Source organism: Acipenser ruthenus, chromosome 7, assembly GCF_902713425.1.
Source record: "Acipenser ruthenus chromosome 7, fAciRut3.2 maternal haplotype, whole genome shotgun sequence".
Classification (NCBI taxonomy): domain Eukaryota; kingdom Metazoa; phylum Chordata; class Actinopteri; order Acipenseriformes; family Acipenseridae; genus Acipenser; species Acipenser ruthenus.
The window spans coordinates 46,220,168-46,240,283 of record NC_081195.1 but is presented as its reverse complement, the minus strand read 5'-3'; the positions used below and the strand labels follow the sequence as shown (position 1 = coordinate 46,240,283).

The 20,116-nt window shown below is 37.1% G+C and overlaps 1 protein-coding gene across 5 annotated transcripts in view; it reads right to left on the bottom strand.

The window, feature by feature from the left end:
- Nucleotides 1–952: 952 nt before the first annotated feature.
- The window catches only part of LOC117415050 (N-acyl-phosphatidylethanolamine-hydrolyzing phospholipase D-like), a 23,956-nt gene continuing 4,792 nt past the window's right edge, over nucleotides 953–20,116 (bottom strand). For 4 of the 5 annotated variants that reach the window (XM_059027147.1, XM_059027146.1, XM_059027145.1 and 1 more), the window contains exons 2-5: nucleotides 16,265–16,589; nucleotides 10,504–11,150; nucleotides 9,012–9,126; nucleotides 953–2,893 (exon numbers count right to left, since the gene is read on the bottom strand). In XM_059027147.1, the coding sequence (XP_058883130.1) occupies nucleotides 2,765–2,893; nucleotides 9,012–9,126; nucleotides 10,504–11,150; nucleotides 16,265–16,573 (1,200 nt within the window). In that variant the 5' untranslated portion in view covers nucleotides 16,574–16,589 and the 3' untranslated portion in view covers nucleotides 953–2,764. Of the gene's footprint in view, nucleotides 2,894–9,011; nucleotides 9,127–10,503; nucleotides 11,151–16,264; nucleotides 16,590–18,621; nucleotides 18,762–20,116 lie in introns of those variants that run through there. The other variant, XM_034024980.3, reaches the window with a different exon arrangement.

The window sequence follows — 20,116 nt, the reverse complement described above, 5'->3', positions numbered from 1 at the left end:
TATTCAAGGACAGATATTCTTTCCTGTTATATAAGGGTATACAATTAATTACTGATTAATTACAAATTATTTTTAAATTTAGTCGTTGCGTGACAGTTTTGCACCCGAAAACCTGTTTGGTACGGGTCGGGTGTCGGGTCTGGGTAGACCCGTGAAGACCTCTAATGCACACCCCTCATTGCTCCACAATGACATTTTCCCAGAACCCTGCTATTGCACATTTACTACAGCATGCATGACCTGAAGACAGGCGAATAGTGAAGAAGCCAGACACTACCTCCCTTAGTTTTACATATAGAGAACCGCTTATCAAAATATGCTGAAACTTGATTCAGACATTTTTTAACACTACTATACTTGGGGGTATAAGGTGGTGCCTATCCAGCTGTCTTTACTTACTGTATGCACAGACCTTGGACCCCAAAAATGGCCACACCAATGACTACTGTATAGTTCTGCATTAAGAAGTTTAATTTGGATAGAAGGTGGTGCTCTATGTGAAATATTTTAAAAACCTTTTGTCCAAAATTGACTTTTTTACAAATAACATTTTACCTTTTTAAACATGAAGAAACTCCTCAAACTGCAATTTTATGTCATAAGAATAATCAGACTTTTATTTTTTCATCAAGTGTTCAAAGCCAAAATCCATTGACACCCTTCCTTTAGGGCATATCATTCTCATAATTGTATGAATATTGGTACGCATTGATGAAAGGAGGTACCAATACCTAATAACAGGTTTTACATGCTATAAGAACTCCATGGGAGGTGCAGACCAGCAATATTTGGCAGTTCAAGAAAGGTTGTATACTTAATTACCTAACTCATGAGAGTTAAAGCTTTATGACTAGGGCAATATCATCTAGAAATACATGAGCCTTTTAGTTGTGCAATGCATTTGGTATTATTTTAGTTAAACTCCCAACAGCACATATTAAGAAATCTAGTCTTTTAGATTTGGCATTTATTTGGCCTATGAGAAAAGATATGTATGTGAAAAAGAGCAGTTCTGAATACAGGCAAAATCTAGGTTTATAAAATTACCATATCATGTTTGCTCAAAAAATACAGTGTTGACAATTTGCAGTAAAACTGACCTGCATTTTACATCTTTTGCATTAGAAATACAGGACTGGCAATCACTAACTCTCTTTAAAAGGCTTACTTCTTAAGGCCATCTCTATATGGTATTCAATACTTCTTCCTACTTCCTAAATAAGACAAGCCTTCCTTGTGTTTTTTTGTAATTGCATGTGCTTTTGCCAGCTACAGAACCCACCACATTAATTTTGTGCCTACTGTTGGCATCTACATTCCATACATGTCCCATACAACTTGCTTAATGTTTTAAACCCATTTCTGTTTTTCTAAATTAGCTGCTCTTTACACATACAGGACACAAAGAGAATGTTGTGTCCTGATTGTGCTGCTTCATTGGGATTTACAACATTTGGTATCAAAGAATCAGCACACTGACATTCTGAACTACAAAGATCAAGGTAAAAATAATTTGTATTGCACTGCTCTTGGTTCACTCCTCACCCCACCCCAACTTACAGCAAATTTCACTCACGATCTGATGCAATATTCATCATGTTTATAAAACCTGTTAGCAAGCATGTAGCAAATATATGGCAAAGTACAGTACAAATCTGTTTAGCATTGTCTTTGAACATCAGCTGAATTCAAAAGCACATTATATATATTATACACACATACACACACTGGCTAACTTCACTATAATGAATCCTTCTTATAACGAACACCCGTTTTTAACGATCCGAACAGCAAGAAACGATTTTTTCAATGCAAATTAGCCCTATTAGAACGATCGCGTACAGGATCATTTAATCGATATTAATATCGATTATTCTCTCAGTGAAAACAAAGACCATGGTTGACTAATTCAAAGATAACGCTAATTCAAAGATTACTATTGTAGTACGAATCATGCATGACGGATGCAATCGTTGCCTGTCAGTCATCTTCACACAAACTGCAACCACAATCTATGCTGGATAGTTTTTTCTAGAGAAAGGACATGTAATTACTGTATTCAGCATGTAAGTGTACATTCTTTCCTTTTTCATTTCTTTACTGTTTTCTTTTAAACATACCTGTAGCATGGTGATTGCCCTGCACGGGGGGAAATTAGTGTTGGTGTAATTTATATGTGGAAGCAGGTTTGTTTTGTGTGCTTTTTGGAGTCGTTATGTTTGATCAAATGATTGTTTACAGATGGGCGCTCGATTGAAACTTCTGTATGTGTCCTCTGTGCGTTACCATCGTTGGTAGCGTCACATGACCCATTTGTTTACTTTCTGTTTTGTGTTGAATAAATCCTGCGTGCCTGTGCCAGCGTTTCAACTCCAACTCCCATGGCTCTCTGTCTTGCAATGCGGTTGCCCACATATGTGACACGAGTACCTTGTCACAATACAGTTTAAATGTTGATCAATGTGAAGGAATCTTCATAAAAGTACTGTATATTGATGTTCAATTCAAATGTGCTGTTTTGTCATTATTCTGACACAGAAAAATGCCAAACCTTATTATAGTGAACACCCTGATATAATGAACATTTCTCCAGGTCCCATGGGGATTCGTTATAGTGAAGTTAGCCTGTATATGTGTATATACACACAGACACACACACACACACATAAATAAATAAATAACCGGGAACCAGTTATAATTTCTGCAATGATAGTTTTAAAAACTATTCATGTTACTTTTACATCTAGCCAGTGCCATCTCCTCTTCACTCGAACGCATCTTCCTCAACATTCAAATCTTTAGATTCTCCATGCTTTAAAACAAAGAAGTTGTCCTGGTTCAGTCCGTATCTCTCCATGGCTTCTTTAAGTTTAACAGGTGGATCCAAGTAAAACTAAAAAATAAAAATAAAAAAAGTCAATTTTTAAAACCCTGGCGAAATACAGTGCATTAGCACATTAGCACATTTTAAACATAACCCCGCTAGTTATGTGAGAAATGTAGTGCTGTATAGGATTTGAAAGGATTATCCCCTCCACTACTTACTTTACATTGTTTAAAGGCTCAATTGATCACATCGAAAGGTATCAGCAAAAAACTTTTGTTGTAATTCTCGTAATTGGACCAGCACGGATTGTTCTGTTCTACTGACAATAAAACAGAAATAGATATTATGTAACTGCTTGTGCACTGTATAGGTTTTTTTTTTTAGGTTTTAATTTGTTGTTTGTCGTTTAGTGCCATTCCACCCTTCCTTGTATATAACAATTGTTCGTGAAAGAGGTTTCTGAAAGTGGCTGAATCTGCTTTTGAAGTTAGAATGCAATACTGCACCTGTAAGCAAAAACAGGAGACAATAAGACCAGGCTGGCGTGTTAATCACCTAGCTGCTGTTTGTTCAAACATAACAGGACAAAAAAACATGCTACAAGCCCATACTTGACTATCTATACAGATACAGATGACTTCCATCCACATTTTCTTTAATCTCTTTGGTAATCTGTATTAAATGTTCTATTAAAGCCAGTGCTGTTTTTTTTTTTTTTCATAGCTTTGGGAGCTAGATATCACTTTCCGGTTTGTTTTCTGTGATATCACTTTACACTTTGCTGTGTAATTTTAAACTCACAAACAAGGTTAAAAGAACACACTTCTGTGAATAAGGAAGAAATACAAGCCAGTGCTTTAAATTCAAAATGTAAAATCTAGACAAACAGACTCTCCCTCTATTTAACAAAAATCAGACTCCTGTGAGCAGTTTTACATTTGTTGTTGAACAACCCTGTAAAAAATTGTTTCTAAATGGATCAATCTATAGCTTGCATTATTGTATGAATGAACTTTCTGCCTTTTTCCAGGGCAACTCTGTCTGACTGAAGAAGCTGTCTGTTCTTTTTTGTTTCGTTCTTAGCTTGTTTGGCATTTTCCATTTCGCAATTTGAGCAAAATAATTTGATCAAAGACCGGAATTACCGTTCATTTTGTTCTTTGATCATTTTTAAATGCTCAAATCGCAAAATGGTTATTTTTGTCAGTGACTGACTGAATCCTGACTCGGAGTGTAACATATGCATTTATTTCACCTTGGATTTTCAATAATGCCCATCTCAGAAATTAAGCGGTTAGCCTCCTAGTCCAGATGTGAATTTAACCTCCCTGACCAAACTACTATTCCCTACACCAACACACACCCATATACTGGCAGGGCTTTCACCCTCCCACATTGCCACAGCCTCCAAAAAATAGCAGTTGCTTCAGAAAGTGGTTCTTCCTGCCTCAGGTAATACTGCAGAAGCATTTCATTGTCTAATGTTACAGAAAATAAGATGGTGGGAACTCTGTGGATCTTTACTATTTAGTTCTAAGTTGTAAATAAAAATGCTGCCTGCAAGTCCTCAACAATAAGCCTTCTGTTGCTGAACAATGTGTCACTGCTGGTTATCTGTAAAGCGGCAGCTTATGAATATTTCAACACCACAACTGGTTGACATGTAAAAAAAATCTGCTGCTGAAAGGGCACTTTTCAATTGACAATAAAAACAAATCCTGTGACTCTGCTTTAAGTAATAAAAGGGCTGGAGCCCATTAAAAGGTTCTTCCTTTGATAAAAAGCACCCAAACCTAATTGCCAGGAGCTTCTTTGTAATTTACCAATGTTAAGCTGGCCACTGTTCTGACAACAAGCAGTGTTACATCCTGAACATGTTTTACGACTGCTGTGCTCTTTAAACAGGCTAATTTACCTAGTGAGAAAATCAAGGAATGCACTGCAGTTAAAGCTAATGCTGAAGCATGCCCACTATTCTAGCATTAAAGCAAAGTTTGTTATCTTCCATCTCCAAGAGATGGCTAGTTCTGTTATTTCTAGAGTGCCTGAATGCCCCTGTATTCACTCTATTCTTCTTCTTATGTAGTAGAACTTGCACCAAACACAAAAGCCCTTTTCAGAATTATTCACACTGAATAATGATGTGGTTCTGTGGCCCCTGTTATTTAGTACTACACAACAGTTAGTAGCTTCAGTCCTAACTTGGAGGGATATAAAATATAGAAGTCAATAGGGAAAACGTTCATGCATCTATTTAACTGTGGACTTCGTGATTTGGGGAATAAAGTTAGTTTGTAGTTTAAAGTTTTGAATACATTTGTAATTCTAATATGCAGTATTTCTTCCATATAGTTTATCATTCTAAGCTATTGTGTTTTTAATTTGAACTATATTTAATACTGTATGTATTCATATAATTCATTAATAGATTCTGAGAGAAGCAATCCATAACACATTTCTGAGTAAATTATCTTAAAATGCCAGTTGTAGCTGCAGTGTATATGTATGATGAGATATGGGTCATTTCACGTTAAATGGACCAATAGTTCCCACCTCACTGCATCAGATTCTTTTGATATTGCATATGGAAGTACCTGGAAGATTTTTTTAGGTAGAATCTCAAAGTATTAGCTCTCAGCTCTCATTAGAAAAAATGAAATACCATATTGTACTTGTGAGACATCCTGAACCCATGCAGTTACCACCTAATCTGTAGTTTCTCCAGGTTATCTGACAACAAGCAAAGACTATATATGCAGGGGTACTCTGTACCGGAACTTATTTAATCTGCTTTTCATCCAACGCAGATGCATTCCATCCACTCACACAGTTCACTAGTGCAACGTTTCTCAAATGCGCTTTCATTCAGCACAGTTCATGCTGCTTGCTTTCTGTTTCCTCACACTGCTTCTGTTTCTGTTAGCTGCTGTTGGCCACCATTAGATTTGGCATGCGTCACAAATCTCCACCACTTTCGCTTTGTGAAAGTGCTCATTTGTTGATCAATGAGAGAAGACCTTAGCAGTGCAACGTGAAAACAGCGGTTTCTTTTGCCACTTTGTTTCTTGTGCAGACACCACAATACCAGGGATAAAAAAAGTCTACTTTTATGCTGTTTCTGCCTGAAAAGTATTTTTTTGGAATAGATCATGGTAATTAATCTATACATAAACACAAAAGAGAAGCACACAGAACATATTATTGCAAGATAAGTAATAAGTACAGAATAATTAAAACAGGGATATATGTTCTAATTCAAGGCTATTAGTGTAGCATGGTCAGGTCCTGTTGTAGGTGAGTACCCAAGGTCTGGAAAGTATGGGGATGATTAAAATGGCCAAGTACATCATTAGTAGTAGTACAACATTTGAGGGGTATTTTAGCCCCTATTGTGCATTGTTTATCTTAGACTTTTTGTATAATTTTTTTACAGCACAGTTGGTTTTTTATACCATACTTTATAACATCATCCCTTTTTTTAGGATATCTTGAAACAAAACCCTCCCTACAGCAGTTACTGCATAGTGTACTATTTCTTAATAACTTAAGTGTAATATTACAGTACATGACTTTCAGTATTTTCAGCTTCCTTGTTTATGGTGAATTGGTTATAATTGATCAGTTATTTTTTAAGCCTTATTTTGCATTTATAAATGTATCGTGTACCAATATGTATACATTTTTAAAGTATTTATTTATTGGCACTCAAATTGTCTCAATTTTTAAATGTTTACACCCGGCTGTGCATATGAGTACCTGCACTTTTATGTTGAGAATTTCACCCCTGTATATATGCAATGTCAGTGTCACAGGGTAAATGGTTCCTGAGTTATGAGCCCCCAAAGTGGACGTCAGGCCGTTTCTGTTGTTGGATAACCTGCAGAAACCTCTATAACAACACTGCTGCAGGTCCCTAGTATGCCTCATGTGCACTACAGTATGTATGTGTGTATATATATATATATATATATATATATATATATATATATATATATATACACACAGTGCCGTGAAAAAGTATTTGCCCCCTGTCTGATTTTCTGCATTGGGGAAATTGGGGGGTTGCAGTAGCATATAGAGGGAGTCAGAGAAAAAATGACACCAAAGTTTGGTGCTTCTTTCATTTGTTTGGTGTGCAAGGTAATCAAACATGCAATCTTCAGGTGTGAAAAAGTTATTGCCCCCCCCTAGCTAACCCAATTAAAGGGATAATTAGGGTCAGCTGTTTGAGTACTTTGGTTAACAAGCAGGCCTGATTTGGGCCAGCCTTGCCCAATATAAATCTGACTAACTTTGGCCCATACCATCAGAGTGAAGTTGTCAGCACACAGGTTCTAGAGGCACATCATGCCACAAACAAAAGAAATTCCTGAAGACCTCCAGGAAAAAAGTTTTTGATGCCTATCAGTCTGGAAAGGGTTACAAAGCCATTTCTAAGGCTCTGGGGCTCCACCGAACCACAGTCAGAGCCATATTGTCCAAATGGAGAAAGTTTGGGACAGTAGTGAATCTTCCCAGGAGTGGCCGTCCTGCCAAAATCTCTCCAAAAGCAAGGCGTAAAATCGTCCAGGAAGTCAAAGAACCCTAGAACAACATCCAGGGATCTGCAGGCCTCTCTCGCCTCGGCTAAGGTCAGTGTTCATGACTCCACCATCAGAAAGACACTGGGCAAAATGGGATTCATGACAGAGTAGCAAGGCGGAAACCATTGCTCAGTAAGTAGAACACGAATGCTCATCTCAAGTTTGCCAAAAAGCACCTGAAACTAGCAGTTCATGCCTGAAAACCCACAAATGTCACTGAGTTGAAGCAGTTCTGCATGGAGGAGTGGGCCAAAATTCCTCCACGGCGCTGTGAGAGACTAATCAATAACTACAGGAAGCGTTTGGTTGCAGTTATTGCTGCTAAAGGTGGTGTAACCAGTTATTAAGTCTAAGGGAGCGATTACTTTTTCACACGGGGGCATTGAGTGTTGCATAACTTTCTTTAACAAATAAATGAAATATGTTGTTGTTCACTCAGGGTCCCTTTTATCTAATATTAGGTTTTGGTTGAAGATCTGATAACATTCAGTGTAAAAAATATGCAAAAATGCAGAAAATCAGACAAGGGGCAAATACTTTTTCATAGCACTGTATATATTTAACTAAGTGAACACACTTATATTCTTATGATATTAATTCTTCATATTCCCCTAGTTGTGAAATCACTTTATTTCTACTTCAATGCAAGCCTTGTTGCAGAAGTTGCTCAGTAATCTAAGAGGGCACTTCACTGGCAGGAGATTGAAAGTGGACTAACCCCTCAATGACCTTGACAGTGCTTCATTCCAAGCCCCCCTGCACTGTCAGCACCACAGAGCAAGGAAACAAATACATCCCAAACCCCCCCATACACACACTATACCAACAGTTTTTAATAGTTTTTTTTTTTTTTTTTAGGAATCTCCTACTGCATTCCAATTTTTATAAATTTTTATAAACAAGCCTTTTTTTCTTTGTCCATTATCATTATGAGACCACATTTTCACTGGACTAACTGTCAAATAAAATGTGCTTGGGCAGGCCCCATTTCAAATCTGAACGTCATGGGTTTATTTTAAACAGACATCTGCTCAACCTTCCACTTTCTTAGCAACTTATGTAGCAGCCAGTGAGGTTGGAAAAATGTGCATTTAACTTTTAAATATACAGTAGGATGACACAGCTTTCCTTTTATAATTTATTGTGAGCCACACTATGCCAGAATGCTACTCTATTTTGAGATATAAGTGATCACAATGTAATATTCACCTTCACTGAGGATATTAGTTATCCTCTAATTTTATACATTTTTAAAAGACAGATTCTGAAATGCAACATGTTGTTTCCTGGGATGTTCTGTGTATTTATGGAGGTTGTAAAAATATGTATTGAAGAGATCAGAAAGGTGCTGGGGCTCCATCCTCAGCTGTGGGAGGAGACAAACTCAACCCACCACACTAAACACTGCTGATGCACAGTATTGACTAATTACAACATCTCCTTTTCCCACAGGGCTACATGCATTTAAAAAAAAAAAAAACAGTTGAGTAAAAAGGGATCTGTCGTACAAAGATCTATTACTGTATCTCAAAAAATATGCACTTGCATACTAATACACTAGTTATATTTGGTTGTTTCCCGGCAATGTAGTATACACATACCTCATAAGCTAAAGCAAACGTCCCCCAGTGAATGCCAAGCGAACATTTTGCCTGGACATCAATGTGAATCCTTACCGCCTCCTCTGGATCCACATGCTGGGCTTTCATGAACCACCTTGTGGAAAACAGAAAAGTAGGACTGTGATCATATGATACACTATCAGTTGCACACTAACTAACCTCAGCCAGTTTACACAGCACTAAATTTAGCAAGCTACAGAGCTCTTAGTTACTGGATCTTGACTCTGCATTAGCAAGTGCCAATGGTCATAAACTGTAAATGTACTATAGTATACTATTGATATTTCCCAACAAATGAGGCAAAGCATGTGTTAAGCACATAGCAAGTGTGCAAATGAAAAGCCTGGGTATCCCACTTGACCAACCAGCGAGGCTTTGGAATCAAACAAGAATCTGCCAGAAAGGAATGGGCACAATAGTGGATGAAAACACAATGCTTTACTAATACTTTATTCCTAGATTTGCATTTAGATTATCTAGCGAAGATAGGTTTAAATTGTTGCAATTAATCTGCTGATGCAGGTTATTTATTTTTGGCAAGTCTTCTATACCCAATCAGTACAGAAAATGATATGCAGAATCAGATTAATAGAACATAACTTTCTGGTACTGAAAAACTGTGATCGTGGGACAATCAAAAGGCCCGTTATGTTTTTTAAATTAAAGGTTCAACACTCCTTATTCAAACAACTAACAGTACCTCTCAATGGCAGGTCTGACAGGCAGAGAAAGACAGCACAGCAACCTAACTACGGTATCTACACAACTTCCTGGATACATAATATTAGCTTTCCGCTTTAGTGATCCAGGTAAATGCACAACAGACTGCTGTATCAGTGTGTGTTCTTTCACACCTTTTACACCAGTCAAAGGACCATTAAATAGAAATTAATAAATAAAAAGCCAGTTCCTGTATTTTCTTACTATCAATTGTATAAGAAAAGTCCAAGCAGAACAAAATGTTGGCAATCAATTACAGTAGTTAAATAAAAAAATGACTGTCTTGCAGAGATGTAATCTCAGAGCACTCTGCTTTGGTTATATATTACAATGGTGGTGTGTGGAGTAGCATGTGGAACAAAAGCAGAAGGTTATACAGTAGCTCTGCTATGCCTGTGTTACATTCTACAAGCAGTAAGCCACTGTAGAAATTAAAAAATACATTTTTTTTACATATTACTTGAACAAACCATCTCCTTTCTATTTATTCGTTTCACAGCCTTCAAATAAGTCATCATACTGCATGGGGAATAGCATCTAACAAATGTCAATGTAGTCAAATCTGGTTCTAAAGACTATGCCGGGGCACAACTCAGTTAAACAATGACCATCCCATCCAAATAAATTAGATGTAAAAAAAACTGCAAACCTGTTAAACCAAGTGCAATCAGAACTGGAAACAATAATAAATCGATAACATTCAGAATTTCCTCATTTATAAAAATGAAAACGAAAAGGTTTTTTTGTTCACCTTGGTTCGTATGCTCCGATGGGAATAGCTGCCAGGTCAAAGGGGCCAAACCGTTTTCCAATCTGCTCAAAAGCTGAGCAGTAACCTGTGTCCCCAGCGAAGAAGAAGCGGTTTCCGGGTCCCAGGACGGACCAACTTCCCCAGAGCACCCTGTTATCGTCTGTGGGAGTGCGCTTGCACCAGTGCTGTGCTGGGGTGAACACAAAGGTGACCTCATCGTGGCCTGGGACACAGTTCTCCTCCCACCAGTCGAGCTCAATGACATTCTCACAGCCGCACTTTTGCATCCAGTCCATGAGGCCCTGGGGCACAAACCAGCGCAGCTCGCTGCCAAAGCGCTCATTCAGACTGGCCACTGAGCCGGCGTCCAGGTGGTCATAGTGGGTGTGGCTGATGACCACGGCATCAATCTTGGGGAGCTGAGCCACTGAGCAGGGGGGTCCCCGGAAACGCTTAGGCCCCATAAACTGTAAGGGGGAGGCCCGCTGGCTGAATATGGGGTCAGTCAGGAAGGTCAGATCGTCCATCTCTACCAAGACAGTGGCGTGACCCAGCCATGTGGCTCTCATCCCTGCACCCGTCTTGCCAGCCAGCTGAGGGTTCTGAATGAAGTAGGGCTCCTGCACTGGCAGCTCCCTGTCAAGCTCCTGGAGAGGAGAGAGAGAGAGAGAGAGAGAGAGAGAGAGAGAGAGAGAGAGAGAAAAACACAGCGGGTCAGAAAACAAACTGCTAATCCGCGAATATATTACACTGTTAATTTTCAAATATATCACACTGTTAATCTTCTAATATATTACACTCTTAATTTTCACCCATCTGAAAATTCTGAAGTGTGGAGTTCTTTATTGTGTGAAAGGAATACTGACTTTATTCAAACATGTTTACAACAAGTATGTGAGCAACACTGTGGGTGGTCAAACACCCCCGTGGGGAATAATGCAGTAACTGGGACAACAAAAGAAAAACCTGTGTCACAATAAAGCAAAGATCCCAATTAAAGATTCAAGGGTCAATAAAATACTTATCAGAACCAGTACCAGATGGAAATGAGGTAAAATAATAATAATAATAATAATAATAATAATAATAATAATAATAATAATAATATTATGAAGGTGCATGTAATCTGTAACTAACATTATGATTAGGCAACATTTTGCAAAACTCATTTGAGTGGCAAGTATCATAATTCACAGCACTATGCATAACATTTCAATTTATTTGTAACAAATTCTACATTAAACATACATACATTTCCCAACATACTGTACACAGGTAACACACAATTGACACTGAAAGGCAAACAGAAGTGCTAATCTTGATTTACACCCTAATTCCTACATGAATCAATATTTTTTTCTCCTCCTCAAGATCGACACTTCCACTAAGATAGTTTATGGCTGAAATTACGCAGCGCTACACTCATAGCAGCCTTCGTAAAGTTAATGATTACACATCATGCATATCAATAACCATCTGACAGACAAAACTTTTTGGTAACATTTAAATTTGTAGGCACTAGCTTCCAAGTTTAGCAAAGCAATCATAAAGCAGGGGTATTGAAAGGTTTGTGTTACAAAACATGTCACATCATGATAGGCAGATAAGGTTTTTTAAGCTCTACGTACTGTTTTGTTTAACAGATTTTACAAAAGAATACTGGACAATGAGTTTATAAATTGACAAGAGAGCGCCATCAAGTTCAGAATGCAGAAAACAAAAGTTCACAGCCACAGCAAAGCTCAGAACAAGACAGTCACACAAAAGCAATCTTCCAGCAGTTGAAATCATCAGACGCCAAGCCATTCACATGACTCGAGGTGTTCCATATAGGACAATTGTTTGTGTTTGTCGTATGCAAGCCAGCTGTCTGGAATTTATGTAACAGATATTTTACCAGGAAAGCCTGGCACCAAAGCAAAGTATCTTTGTAAAAGACCTACAACTGCAATATAACACATGATAAAATGACAGTACTTGATTAATCTGTTTCAGTTTTTTTCCCCACTGAATACATGAAAAACTACAGTTTTAACTGATTTATCTGCACCATGAAATTGTCTGTAAAACCGAACGTTGCAATAAGGTCAAACATTATTTCCAAGATTGTAAAATTATTTGTCAGCCCTGTTTTTTTTTCCTGCATTTCAAGGTCCTAGTGTCCCAAGTTGCAGAAACAGATTTTTGCCAACCCTCATAACTCTGACTTTAAAGCTTGGTCTGTTGCAAATTGAAACAAATTGGACTGCTTTCAAAGGGCTTTCAACTCGCATGCTGGGGCACATATAATTCTTACATTAGACCTTGGGAATAAAACTTTTCAAAAAACAGGATCCATTGTCTAAGCACCGAAAAAGTGAATAGGAGAAGTTTTGCTTTGATTCAATTGTGAGTATTTGGGACAATTTAGGGAAAAGTGTTTGACCACCCACAATATTAAATTTCTATTGCACTGTACAATGCTGACTAGCAAATTGCCAGGTATCAAAGATCAAACCACTGCTGATACAACCGGGCTTGATGCCATGTCTTCTAAGGGGAGAGCTGTCTGATTGAGTTGTGATAGTCAGGTGCAATATTAGTGGAACAACTAATACAGAAATTCAGAGAAAACCATCAAGGAAAATGAATGGCAGAGGGAGGCTAGTACTAATTTAAAATCTAAAGAATGGAGACAGTATCATCCATGCTAAATATTAATTGTATATTGTTGGTTAGTGGCCCATCATTATTTCTAGGAAGACTGTGTATACCTCTACATCTCATGGTGTAATTATGGAAGAGATGGTAGGTCTGCTAAGATACTTGGAAGTGCCAAAGGGTGTGTATGGCTGAGTTGAGGGAAGTATAATAGATGCCAGTAATAGGGAACACAGCTGGAATGTGTACATCATGTGTGTTAGGGCAAGACACACTGCCTAACCAGGGCCAGGCACAGAATCTCTGGAATTATAGAAGCTCCACTTCCATCTTTCTCAACAGGTGTTTCTATTAGGTAAAATAAATATGTATTTTTTTAATTAAAGAAACAAGGCCTTACTTTTAAAACGTATCTATATATGCAAAGATATCTAATGATTATATTCTTCAACAAAAAGAAGAGCTGTTCAAGTAATAACAGGCCTTAATTTCCTGAGCCCCCGGGCGCTTCTCTGCTCATGTGTTTTTGGGTGTGGTTCCAATTTTGTATTTCTAAAAGAATTTCCCTTCCTTAGGTATGTTGTGTGTCAAGAATTCAATTATCATTAGGCATCGTGCGCATGACTGTCTTAATCAGAACTTTGTCAGGAACCTGTCTTTATATTACAAGGCAATCATCTAACTAATTACACTGAGGAACAAGCTGCTTATTCTAGAGCAGGGGTTCTCAACCTATTTTATTTATTTTTTTATCATGCCCCATCAAAGCAAATTATTATTATTATTATTATTATTATTATTATTATTATTATTATTTTTTTTTATTTATTTATTTTTTTTACTTGGCACCCCCAGTCCACAATAGCGAGAATTATAAATCACATATTACAAATCATTCAATCACAGTCAGTCTGCGCACAGAACACCACACTTAATTCCAATGTTCTCAAAAACAAAACAAAAAACATACCTGGTACCTGATCACCCTATTAACTTCCCTGTTTCTTAAAATGTTTATTAACTTGACACTAGTTTCTCCGAAGAAAGTATTTGAATTTTGTATTATTACTATAATTACTGTATTATTAGAAGGCTTACCACACCCCTCCTAGTAAGTTGAGAACTGCTGTTCTACAGCTCTTAATCCTTCAAATCAGCTCATTTCACTCACTGTCTTACCCTGTGAATACAGTACCTGTGGCACCATTTACCAATAACTGCTGGGATCCTGGAAATATAGATACCCACTCCACCCCAATGCAGGCGTCATGCAAAGAAGATACTTTAGTGATATAAAGCTAGGATATTTTGACCTGATTTTATTGGCTTCAGTCTGTCTTTTATCAAAGTGTACATTAGCTCTCCATATATCCTTGTGCACAAACATAGGGACCCATTTACAGGCTCAATGTGTCTGTTCCAATCCTCCTTCCTGTTTACATTAGGGGAAAGGTCGACATCATCACTTTCATAACCTCATTGAATCTGTTTTAATTGCTGTTGACTTTTAAAAACAATGACCTACAAATTATTCAATGGTCGCACCCTTTTTGTAATGGGAGGCAACGTTTTTGCTTATACAAAATTATTTTTCCTGAACGCTGTCTCCTAGCAGTAAAACAAAATCTCTAATTAGATTTTATCAGCAACACATGTCTTTACTGGAAGCCTCTCTCTCAATTTTTAAAACCCAATATTAATCTCTCATAATATAATGTACTTAGCTTCATGGAAAGAAAAACAAACACACCCTGAAATATGGAACCACTTTGTGACATTGATTGCACAACTTTCATGAAGTCACTAAATTAAACTGAAAAACTTTTAACAGGTAAAGCTATTAAGCTGTAAAACCAAAAAATGTTTAGTCTTGAAAAACATTAAGTACTATACTCAAAAATATGTTTAGGTTCAAAAACCTTACAATAGTTAATAAGTGTTTCACAAACACCATACACAACATAAGAAAAAATATTTAAATGTCTGGTTTTTTTTTTGTCTACATTTTCAAGTTATGCTAGATCAGATTTAACCAACCGATTATCCTAATATTTATTTGATCACAGCTGACAAAATCTCAGTCAGATCAGATTTCAGATATTGGTTTTAAGGAGATTGGGGATATAAGGATATGCCAAAGTGGCAGCAGTATCTACAGTAAAAAGTGGAGGCAGCCGCTTGCATCAGTTTTGGGTTTTTGCAACGCAGCCCTTGGCTCGACTGAAGATATCTGGTTGTATTGTGACAATATGGTTAGCTGTAGATTGGGGCATGTTACGGTTGATTTGTAACATTAAACCTGGAAACATATTGTATAGCATTCTGATTGGTCACCACTATACTGCGCAAACCTTTGACTGGCAGAGGAACAGGAAACTGAGTTGCAACACAAACTTGCTGTACAAGCACGGCAACCAGCACTAACCACAATCCATGGAAATTAAAGTTTAACTTATTATATGGAAATAAAGTTGAACTTATTTGTTTGCTTCAAATTTCCAGACACCACTGCCCTTGAATACCTTGATTCTTTATCTGTCTTTCACCTTTGCACCCAACTGTAATAAAACTGCTAAACATTTGTTCTGGAACTAAATCCAGTCACTAATGTTTCTAGTAACAGTTTATAGCATGACTGAAAACACACAAATATGTGAAAGTTTTGTTGTTACGTATAATGGTAGCACTCATATAAATTAAAAAATAAAAAATGTTATAAACAGATTTCTAATATTTGAAACCTCAACCCCAAAACAAATATTTATTTGTTGTCTTGGGGATCTCTTGATGTTTCCTTCTCCCAAAAACCCTGAAGATAAGCACTCTTCTGACTAGGTGGTGCCACATGGACAAATTGGGAGTAGTTAGATTTTTAAGCATATTTCAGCAGACAGGTCTAAGACATTTAGCATTTTAGGTTTCAGCTAATAAATTCAGAACAATGCTTAAGAAATTATATATTATATAAATATTCACTATATGTTTCATTGACCTGACAGGAAAGAAGATGGACGGGTGCTGCCAGCCACACATTCAATGAGACTCAACATTAGACATACTGGTAGACCTTATTTCACAGTATAGTAGAATGGAAATATACTTAAAAGACCAGGCAGAGTACCTCTTTAGAGCTGGGAACTTTGCTGTGGTCCTTCTCTGTAAACTGCCATTTCAGCACGTTGTACAAGGTAGGCGAATGCCACGTGGGCCAGGGGTTAACGAAGTGGCCATGCTTGTCCCTCTTGGACTTAGTGACGTCCTCCTCCAGCCTGTAGTCGAGGCGGAAGCTCTTCCTGGAGGAGCGAGAGGAGCTGCTCCTCCTCGAGTCCTGCGTGGAGCTCCCACGCTTCTTCACCACCTCCTCCCCTCTGGCTGGCTCTGTGCTGCTGCTGCTGACACCGGCCTGCTCCTCCTTCACCTGCTCTTCCATCTCACCCAATGGGGATCTGCACCGTGGTCAAAGCACTTGTCATTTATTTAAATTTCAGTGTCAAAGGACTAGATTTACTATGCTTCAGGTTGATTTTTTTTTTCTGAACTGAAAATACAATGCCTAATATAACAATACTATTCAGTACACATGGCCACAAGTGTGGAATAAATAAACTATAGAAATGTCCCTTTATAATTATACTTACACACACATACAGTAAATTGTCCTCTATAACTGCAATTAAACTGTCAATTATTTCTGTTAATCAGTAAAACAAAGTCAGTCGAAATCAAAAACATCAGTTTTGAGATATGCATTTATGGCACTAAAGCAAATGTATAGTATGAAAAGTCACAAATTGCATTTTTGTATACTAGTGTTACTACAGTACATCTATAGCACCGAAGGAAGTAGCAACTGTCAATACAAAACATATATTTTAAATGACTTTGTATACTATGGAGCCAGCTGACAATTATTTGCCACGGTCTGCAAAGTTGTGTACAGTATTCATCAGGTATGGGAATAATAAAACCTACTGCATAGCATCTTGAGCTATTTTAGGTCTGTCTTTATTCAAACTCTATCCCCTTTACTATAATAACTACATACTCAAGCCAGAGAAGTGAATAACATGCATCAGATAGTTAGCCTTTGCCTTTATTATAGAATCTTGTAATAACTCAAAATTGCTATGTAAGCAGAATCTTATTTTTTAATACCTGGACAGCATGCATTAGTAACAGTGGTGGGACAAGTGCAGCACTGGAAACAGAGAATTCAGCACCACTGAGATAATAATGAGAAGGTGTTTTCTTTTTTTAAATTTTGCATCTGATGGCAGGGGCTATCAATCTACCCTTATGTGGGTTACAATGAACTCAGGAAGCCAGAGTTCAAATACCTGGTGGGCACCAGGCATACAGGACACTTGTAGACATTTGCTGAGAACCTGAAAAAACTTCTTATTATAGATCAAGTTAGTGTCTTGAGAAACAGCAGATGAGTGCAGACAATGGCTGTCTACCCTCAATTTAAACTGTAATGTGACAGATGTTTCTTGATTACATGTCCTTAATGACAGTCTCATTAGGTTCAAATAAAACGTGATACTCTTTACTCTTTACTAAGCTACTGCTATTAATAGGTATTTTCGAGAAATTCCGTACATGAATCTCGTTCTTAAAAAAAAAAAAAGTGTCATAATAAATTTGTTTTGAGGTCTCAGGTGGGGAATGAAGATAAGATGTAACACCGAAGACATTTCAGACAGCAGACAACGTAACTGATGATAATGTAACAAAAAAAGTCAAACCTGTAAATTGGCTAAATTTCATCACTATGGGGTTTAATAAAAAGTATTTTGTTTTTTTCCAGTTTTTTATTTTTACTTTTAAAATAAACAGATACTCAAAAACGTACTAGCTACATTAACAAACAAGGTTATTTTTTTTAATCAGCAACTGGTGTTGGCACTGCTATTCAGAGATACAGTAATGTAATATACTGACGATGTCACGATTGGCCAAATTAACAGATTTTGACCAATCTTGTTTTTTGTTATTGGTTAAAAGCTGAATACGCCGCACTAGTACGAAAAATACAAGTAATTTGTAAGTACTGTATATTGACAATGTACCATTAAAACTCTTAGTAGTCTTTCAGTAACTGTACTTTATGAAACGAGGTGTAGCTCCAGAATTTCCAAAATCGAACTATGTATTCATCTTGACAAAACTAGTAGTACAAAATGATGCAGGCAATGTTTCAGTCTCCTGAAACCCAACTGTCATTCATATTATTTACATTCAAAATCTTTTAACTGTTATCCAATCTCAATAAAAACAGACACAAAACATGTTGCTGCAAATAATACGCTCCTTTTCAGAAACAAACCAAAAAAAAAACCAAACAAACACAATCTGGTAAATTAATTGTTTCAAACTATGCACCGTGATTAAGTGACATACTGTGGTCAGCGTTAAATCCGACAGCTTATTTACCTTGTACTAGGAACGAACGTGGAAAAAAAAAGTTTACTGTACCTTAGATCTGCATGTACAAATGTTCACTATAATTCCGATTTTTCTATTATTATTATCTGCATAAACATTGCAAAGGCTGTTCAAGTCTGGACCGTTCTCCACTGGGAGATTTGCTTCTTGCCTCTCTGATTCAATTACAAAGTAACAAACGATTTCTCTGACGTCGTTCTTCTAGACTGTAGCTAAAAACATGTGACAGTGCCTTATATGGGAGCCTATTCAAACCATATTCAAATACTATATCTTCAATACAGCGAATAGCGTGCTTTTTCGAGATACCGCTTCGATACAGCCAGAATAAAAACTCAAGTTTTTTATGTAAGTACAGTACCAGTATATCGAAAGGAGTTATGTTTCTAATTATTCTATTTTAAACACCGACTGCGCAAGCACGATACACTTTGTATTATTATTATTATTATTATTATTATTATTATTATTATAACAGAGATTTCCTTTAACCGATATGTCAACAGCAGGTCTCTAATGTCGAATATGGGAAGACCTCATGCTATCTCTGAGTCAATGTTCAGGCAGAACTATTTTTTTTAGTAGCAGAACCATACTGAATCATCTTTCCATTGACCTGTATCTGCGAGCTAATAAAAACGCATCCCCTATGACCTTGTAGTGACTAACTGGGTTACCAAGATATTGCCTTAATTTGCAAGACTAATCAGGTGTTAGTGCTGTGAAAAATTAGGTCATGTATAATAACAGAATATAATTACAGTGTATCCAATTTTATATGACCTTAATGCCCAAAAGCTTGAATAAAATTACTAGTTTTAGGATGTTTTGGAGATTCTCTCAGCATCCGTATTCTTTGTATTGGTGTAATTCAGAAAGGCAATATGCAGAAACTGTACGTCTTTAAATTAAAAAAATTAAAAATTCCCTCTGTCCAAGGCAAGTGCATGTGCATGTGAACATTCAGAACAGCTCAATGCAGCAGTGGCAGTTTTCTATTGCTGTGGTATATGAATCAGTATGGTCTAAATTTTATGATTACTGTGGATCAAACACACAGTGGTTGTTAACCAGTTAATACAAATAATACACCTGGTTATATTCCTTAAAATATATGTCAGTAGTTTCTAAATGATTTGTTTCATGTTCTAAACACTATGAAGTGGTTTAAGGTTTTCAAATACTATAGCTCACTTTTAAATAATATACACTACCACATTTGAGGGCACCCTTACACTAGATTTGTATTAAATTGCATAACACCCCCATGTATATTATGACATATTTATTATGTTTTTTCTCCTCACCACAGCAAGTCCCCACACAACACTAACGTTCTCACAAGATCTGTGATCTCACAAGACTAAAGCTAGAATAGCTTTTACTCCTAGCAATCCAGAGTGCACGTGGGCGGGTTACCAATCCCAGAGAACAGAAATCAGCCCTGCTTTTTATCCACTCTGAATGTGCTCGGTGTCTGGCCAGTAGGGTTTGATGACGCACCCCTCAGGGTCCCCAGCAAAGT